The sequence below is a fragment of the Sceloporus undulatus genome, chromosome 1 (assembly GCF_019175285.1).
Source record: "Sceloporus undulatus isolate JIND9_A2432 ecotype Alabama chromosome 1, SceUnd_v1.1, whole genome shotgun sequence".
Classification (NCBI taxonomy): domain Eukaryota; kingdom Metazoa; phylum Chordata; class Lepidosauria; order Squamata; family Phrynosomatidae; genus Sceloporus; species Sceloporus undulatus.
The window spans coordinates 281,663,051-281,671,307 of record NC_056522.1 but is presented as its reverse complement, the minus strand read 5'-3'; the positions used below and the strand labels follow the sequence as shown (position 1 = coordinate 281,671,307).

Sequence of the window (8,257 nt, the reverse complement as noted above, 5' to 3'; positions counted from 1 at the left end):
TGAGGGAAGTGATAGTCCCACTATAATCTGCACTGGTCAGGCCTAATCTAGAGTACTGCATTCGATTCTGGGCACCTCATTTTAGGAAGGATTAAAACAGGTTCAGAGAAGGGTACCAAGGATGATAAGAGGTATAGAGAACAAAATATATGAGAAAAGGTTGAAGGAGCTGGACATGTTCAGCTTGGTGAAGAGAAGACTGAGAAGAGACATGATTGCACTTTTTAAATACTTCAAGGGTTGTAACAGAGAGGATGGGGCAGGGTTGTTCTCTGCTGCTCCAACGAGTAGGACAATGTCTACTGGTTTTAAGCTACAGGAGGATAAATTTCAGTTGAACACTAGAAGATATTTCATTACAGTGAAAGCATTTTGGCAATGGAATCAATTGTCTAGAGATGCTGTGGAGGTCTCCTTCTCTGGACATCTTCAAAAAGAAGCTGGACAACTACCTGCTGGGGATATTTTAGCTGGAGAACCGGCACTGGGCAGGGATTTGGATGATGGCCCATGAAGCCCCTTCCAACCAGTGATTCCAGGACTATGACATGAAAAATGGATTTTTGTCCTCTTAATCCTGTTACGCTCAGTGACAGTAGGTATCCTAGCTGTACCATCACAAGAGATGGGAGAGGTGGAGAAATCTAATTTTGAGAATATTTTCCAGCTGTAATTAAATAAGGGGTTTTGCTAAGGATACAGCTAAAGTCATGTGAAAATGCAGGAGCAGAAAAATCAGCACTCAAGAGGGCCACAGTGGAGAAAAACTATGAATTTTAAACTCAGCCACTTGTAAGTTTTTATACTGGAGAGAGCGGGTTGCCTACTTGATATAGACTTCAATTTTGAACAGGATGCAAAATTATTTGCTTTGTACACAAACAATGTTCAATTTTCTCCTCCTTACTAAAAAGATGGAACTCCTTTTGTTACACAGAAGCTGCTACGTCATTACTTACATTATCGTGTAGATTACTGCTACATGATTTTATAGCAGTAAATGTTGGTTTTAAGAAACATTGTCCCAAATTCTTTAAATGGCACACCCAAGGAAAGGAGGGGCTGGGAAGGTGGTAGTACAATCTACTAAAACTGTTAAGCACTATCTTTCAAGATGAATGGCACTAATTTTCAAAATGCCTTATTATCACCTAATAAGTAAAGCCTATATACTCTATGATGACCAAAAATGTCACTTATCTGAATAATGCTAAATAAGGTCTACTGCTACTTAAACATACACAGTTGTCCTATTAATGTGCAAACTAGACATTTCTTTTGTAATGAATAGGAATAGGAAAACCATGAAGAACTACAGAGTCTTATTTATCTAATCCTACATCAAATATATAAGTGCACTTGACCCTCCACATTTGTGTCTTTGACTTTTGTGGCTTTGATTATTTACAGATTTGATTAATATGTTCTCTCCAGAAATCTCTAGGTCCTCTAGTGCAACTCTGCTGGAAGTTGACCATACAGTTGTGCTGAAGAACCTAGAGATTCCTAGAGAGATGTTCTCTCAGGTAAAAAGAATCGTGTTTTTTATTTACAGTTTTACCACATTCATTGGGGTTCTTCATCCCTAACCCCAGTGAATGTGGAGGGACCACTGCACATATTTAGATACCAAAGCCCATTCAGATGTTCTAGGTATCTGCAACAAGATGCAACTCCAGATTTAATAAGTAAAACAATTGTTTTCTTTAGCATAACCTAGTTTTTCAAGATTTGGCTGACAACAAAACTGGATGATAGGTGGAGGCCCACACATCAAAATCAGTGTGCCATCACCAGGAGGAGAAAGATGTTCTTTAATCATGTCTGCAGTAATAAAACCAGAACTTTATTTCCATCCTGAAATAAAAACAACCAATAAAATTATAAAACAGAGTTTTGTATTCTGATTAGTTACTCATCTTCTCACTTGCAGAAATGCTAGCAAGAATTTGTACAGATTAGTTATTTGGCATTATCTCCTCACTTGTAGGCAATGTTGTCAATTGTAGACAAATAGACTTGTAGAGAACACCATACATGTCCTATATTCAGCATAAAAGATGGTACTGTAAGCCCCACATAGAGATGCTTCATCCAAATTACTTTCTCCATTCAGTTCACTGAAGGGACACTTCTCATGCATGGAGCTGTCTCTGCTGGCCTGAATGAGTGGAAGCATGTATGGAAGTGTTTTATGTATGGATATCAGAGTCTTATTTAGACAGGTTAACATTGATAACAGTTGTTGTGTGCCTTCAAGTCATTTCTGACATAGGTTTGCACACAACAATGACATTTTACTTTGGAAGGCTCTTTGGGATACATCAGTCCAATCAGGAGGAAAAAAATATTCCCTCTAATTACCCACCCATTTGCAGAAGGAATCCTGTTTCACAAACTCTTAATAGCTTGAAAGAAATTTTTCATCATAACACAGCAAATTTATAATGGACTGTCACAGAACAATGCACTAACAAAATTTTGCTCGTATTAATTTGCATACAGGGAAGAGGGCTTCTTTAGTTTTTGCATGTGTACGTAGTTTACCTTGAGGTGGTCTGTTCAAAGTATACCACACTTTAAACTGGTCTGGATGATTTGCCTACCAGATTTTCTAGATATGGTCTCAATAATATATCTTGTTTTATCTATAAATACAAAGCCAATTAAGCATTTATTGAGTCTCAGCATGGAGTGCACATGTGATGATGACTATTTTTGTGGATTGTTGGCTTTTTAAACTTCACTAGCACCATCCAGTTTCACCTTGTTGGCACTGTAGAAAGTTGGATGGTCACAAACATCTCAAACCACCTAGTTCCCTAGACCAAGCATCCTTGCTGAGGAGCAAGAAGTAGATTCAGACTACATCAATGGAAATATCATTAGAATTAGGATGCAAGAGATGGCACAGAGCCAGTAGACTATTACTGGGAGTATCACATATGTGGTAGAATGTCTTCGGTTGCTCCTGCTCATATATTGCAAGCCAATTCAGTATCAGATAGTTATTTTCAGGCAAGCGCAAGAATCACCTGTCTTCTTGAATTCAGAAATTCAAGATTTTTCTAACCCAAATTCTAAAAGCTCTTTTGTGTTAGAGCAAATCAAAACATCTTTCTCTTTTGAACTCAAGAGTAATCCTACTGAAATGTATCAAAAGCTGACTATCAGATACATGCATTTCAACTCCACTACCCACCCAAAATTTAAAGCCATGACTGCAGGAAACTATCCCCAGCCCCTCCCTGGCTCCCTTTTCCTTTCCTGGTGCTAATAGGGCTATCATCACCTGGCTTTCATTTTCATTGTGTTGCTCTCTGCAGAGGAGAACAAGTTTCAGTGGAGACTGAGGTCTCTGACAAAATGCAGCCTGGAACAAAGCAAGAATCTGGGAATTGGTGCTTCAAACATGCCCAGCTTTCTGGGACATTTTTTTAGACCCTCCAATCTGGGGTTTTCCCGAACTCCTAGCACATATGGCCAGTAGTGTTCCTGCACCAGCTATCACCCAGTGCGAGGGACAGGATTTCCGGGGGGTGGACGTTCAGCTGGGTTTGAGGGGTGGGGCTTCCGGGGACAGCACATGCTCCATCTCCCCAAGCCGGATAGTACTCGGGGGACAGAGCACACATGGTGGAATGAAGCGACACACGCAGACGGAGAAGCACTTATGAACAGAGATACACGCTCACACATATGGGAGAGGCATGCACGCCCAAGAGGCAGAGCATTAGACAAAGCAGGGGGGATGGTGCTGGAGGGGGTTGACCGGATGTCACCCCTCCTTCTGGGATGTCACCCAGTGTGGTCTGCATCCCCCTCCCACACACACCCTGATGGTTCTCAGAGGGGCGGGATACAAATAATAATAATAATAATGATAATAATAATAATAATAATAATAATAATATGTACCATAATCTAAATAAGTATGCACAGAGACCCTTTTAAAAAGAACTTAAATCCTATTAACCAGCTGTATGGCAGGGAAGAGGGCTGTTGGGTAGCATTCAGTTTCCTCCTCTGCCTCCTAAGCAGTCAATAATCCAGTTTTTCCCCCCCTGGCCTTCATGCATTCAGTTTTTGTAACTGTTGCACCAGAGAGGGTATCCACAAACAACACCTTATCTATGTAGCCAGGACCATGCACATGGAAACCTCTAAGATGGGCTGGAATTCCTGGCCAAAATTATTTCAGGTTTTATTATGCATGTCTCATTAAGATGGTGACTGCACAAGATTAACAGTTTAAATATAGATTATTTTCCAACTTTTAACAACTCTGGCCAACAGACATGGAAAATGTAGGCTAAGTCTCTGATACCTTGAACTCAGCTTGTAAAACTGTTCAGTAGGATATATGGTATAGCCATCCCTCAGTCCTAATCAATATTCCAAACCACCATGTACATTAGTGCATCCCAGACTTTATTCTGACATGCTACAAAGGGTATCTTTTGTGTGGTACCATTACTACTTTGCAAAAATACTTGGCATTCAAATTTAAACAAACTCGGGACAATGAACACTGACACAACATCCCAGAGTAGGATTTATCATTCATCACAAAATACATATAAACTGCTTCTTTGTCTTAATAACATTTAAGGGGACAGCCCAACTAGTTAGCAAAAAGGAGGAAACACTTTGTGTTATCACTGGAGTCCTCTGTGATGTGATCAATCAGCTGATATATTGGAATAATCCCTATCAAAATCAAAACCAAAAATCACCATTGTTTTTCCATTTGCATAAGGAAAAATACTTCAAATATTTGTTTGGATCCTATTTTCCCCCAGACTCCTACTCTCCAGATGCTACACTATCATCACAAGACCTGATGACATGATGAGATGGCTCCTTCAAAGGGATATTTGTTGACACCATCTCACGGTGTAATGGTTTCCCATGGAGTTGACAAAAGGACTCTCCTACAAAAACCCTATGAACTCATTGACAGGCAATCCAAAGGCACTCACACCCACAGATTGAGAAGGCTCTGAGTCCTCCCAAGTGATATCCAGGCAGTACATCTAACTGGCTATGTGGTGCTATGAAGTCAATCATTTTATGCATGCATTGTCGGACTGCATAGACCCTAGAGTGAATAAGTGTTTTTAAGATGTAAAAATGTGATTAAACTGGTAGGAAGTTAGGGGGACAAAGGCTGCAAAGGGATGCAAAAGAAATGCACACACTGAAGCATTAAGGGATGTTTACTTGGGTGGGGCCCAATGGCATTACTAGGGTTGGTGTCACCCAGTGCAGTAACTCATGGTGTCAGAGAATCATAAAGACCACAAGGGCCATCCAGTCCAACCCCCTGCCAATCAGGAACTCATAATCAAAACACCCCCAACAGGTGGCCATCCAGCCTCTGTTTAAAAATCTCCAAAGAAGGAGACTCCACTATCCTCTGAGGGAGTGTCTTCCACTGTTGAACAGCTCTTACTATCAGGAAACTCCTCCTAATGTTGAGCTGGAATCTCTTTTCCATCCATTGTTCTGGATTCTGTTCTCTGGAGCAGCAGAAAACAAGCTTGCTCCATCCTAAACATGACATGCCTTCAAATATTTAAACAAGGCTATCACATCACCTCTTAACCTTCTCTTCTCCAGACTAAACCTACCCAGCTCCCTAAATCTCTTCTAATAGGGCATGGTTTCCATACCTTTCACCATTTTAATCTCCTTCCTCTAGACGCACTCTAGCTTGTCAACATCCTTTTGAAATTGTGGTATCCAGAACTAGACACAGTATTCCAGGTGAGGCCTGACCAAAGCAGACTATTACTTTCCTTGATCTAGACATTATACTTCTATTGATGCACCCTAGAATTAAATTGGCCTTTTTAGCTGCTACAGTAACAGAACTTTTTGTGTGATGCTATCTCATGTTCTTTGCTTGCCTGTGTGAGTTCACTTCCTTACTGGCACCTTTTAGCTAATAGTGGCAATTGGAAAACTCACATGAGGCTTGGGCAGAGGGCATTACTTCTGTGGCTCGGAGCAGCACCATTTTGGAACAGACTGGAGCAAAGAGTTAGAACACATGGTGGCAGAGGAGAAGTGGCGGCAAAAAGGAGCTTTCAAATTTGGGACTCTGCTTAAGCTTTGTGATCTTAGCTGGGACTTGGCTAGCAGATTGGAGCTGCACTGCTCCTCCTGCTTTCTTTCATCAGATGGAGTGAGAGAAGAGGTAGCAGAAGAAACTTTTTGTGGGAGAGAGGACAATTGAAGCTGTGTGAGGAAGACAAGTCTTTTGCTCTGAGAGCATTTCTAAAGAACAGGGTATACATACAATAAATAATAATAATAATAATAATAATAATAATAATAATAATATCCTTGGGAAGGAGTATCTGTGCTCAATTATTGGAAAGAGTCCTTTGTCTTGGAGTGACTCTTGTAGTTAAAATCTCTCCCTTTCCCAGTTCACATCAGTCTCCAGTCCAGAGCATGTGGCCTCTGTAAACCTCCTACACACACACTGGCTGTGTCTTTCTCTTCCTCGATTGAGGATTGAGAGTTCCTCCCCTCTGGAGAGAAGCTTCTCCCTTCTACCTGGTCACCCTGGGAGCAGCAACTGAGTAGCTGGCTGAGCACCAGCCAAGAGGCCTCTTGTCCACATTTGCTGCAAGGCTGGCACAGGTGAGAGGCTTCTCGGTCACTGCTTAGCCAGTTGCTCAGCTGCTGCTGCTAGGATGATAGGGTGCAAAGGGAGCAGCAACTGAGCAGCCAGTGAAACTGTGACCCAAAAGACTCTTGCCTGTGCCACCCTTTTCTGCAAGACCGGCACAAGCAAGAAGCTTCTCTGTCGCTGCTCAGCCAGCTGCTAGGTTGCTTCTCCCAAGGTGACTGTCTGGGAGCAAAGGGAGCAGTGACTGAAATTGGTTGTCTTGAATTTGCAGTACATCAATAAACCTAATATAAAAAATATGCCTCCATATCCACAGCTTCTTTAGCCATGGATTCAACCATCCACAGAATGAAAATATTATAAAAATACGGTATATAAATTCGAAAAAGCAAACCTTGATTTTTCCATTTTATATTAGGGAGAACATTTTACTATGCCATTGTATTTAATGGGATTTCACATCCATGGATTTTGGTGTCCACGGGGGGGGGGGGGGGGGGGGATCCCAAGACAAACCCCATAAGATACCAAGGGCCCACTGTATAAGTACTTTGCAGCGAGCAGGAGTATTGCTAGTCTTGCAGCCATGGGTTTCTGGTCCAGTATCTGTTCCATCATGTATAATGTAACTAATGCAATGCAGATTTATTTTCTGTGGGCCTTTTAGGAGACCAGCACAGCCATTAACAATACCACCCATACCTATCTACCCACACCCACAGTGCTGCCTCCATTCCACACCTTCTCCCTCCCCCTTACCAGGTAATTTAGAATATACTAAAACTCATTCATTAGTTGATAGCGCAAAGTTACATTTATTATAGTAATTATTGTATATACTCATGTATAAGTCTAGAAATTTTAATCAAAAAATTAACCCAAATAACCTAAGTCGGCTTATTCACAGATCAATGTAAGCAGGGTACTTTGATTCTTATTAAAAAAAGGAACCATCCTCTACTGAAAAACAAGAATGTTATTTGTCCTGGAAGCACTGACCCCTCACTACTCCCTCATCCAGCCTTTAGCGTGAGCACAAACAGTTATGTCTGCTGGAATTTTGTAATTTCTTTGGCATTGTTTTTCTTTGTTTCATCCTTTAGATGCTTTGTTACAGGCCCCTACATTTTAACCTAACTTATCCACGGGTCATATCAAAATCCATTATTCTGGCCGCAAAACCTGCTCTCGACTTATACATGAAGTCGACTTCTAGTTGATTATATACGGTATAGTATTATATTTTTATTTTCTTATAGTATTATAGGCCTATTAATTAGACACTTCTACTGCTGCCTAAGTAATAATCCATGCATGCAGAAATGTAAACAGGAGTACACAATTAAACCCAAGAGAGAATATTTCCCCATGGGGGATATGCAACTCCACCTTATAAGACGCAGATGCATGGAGTAAAGAAAATGGACAACATATGCTTCTCATAAATGGCTTGTGGTCTAAGCTAGTGCTTCCCTGTCTTTTCAGGGTGAATGACCCTCCATCACCTGCTCAGAACAGGAGTGTCACATATGCTTCTTCTTGCATGACTTCTTTTAAATTTCTGAAGTAGATCTTGCTGTCATATGATAAAATTTATATTAATACATGTGTGAA

General features: G+C 40.9%; 1 protein-coding gene across 1 annotated transcript; it reads right to left on the bottom strand.

Annotated features, from left to right (window-relative positions):
* Window positions 1-1,681: 1,681 nt before the first annotated feature.
* On the bottom strand, window positions 1,682-6,022 carry LOC121926510 (NADH-cytochrome b5 reductase 2-like). The gene is given in 6 exon segments (XM_042459542.1): window positions 1,682-1,857; window positions 2,548-2,602; window positions 2,604-2,648; window positions 2,767-2,776; window positions 4,626-4,710; window positions 5,974-6,022. Coding segments are annotated over 6 exon segments (420 nt in total).
* Between the last annotated feature and the right edge of the window lie 2,235 nt (window positions 6,023-8,257).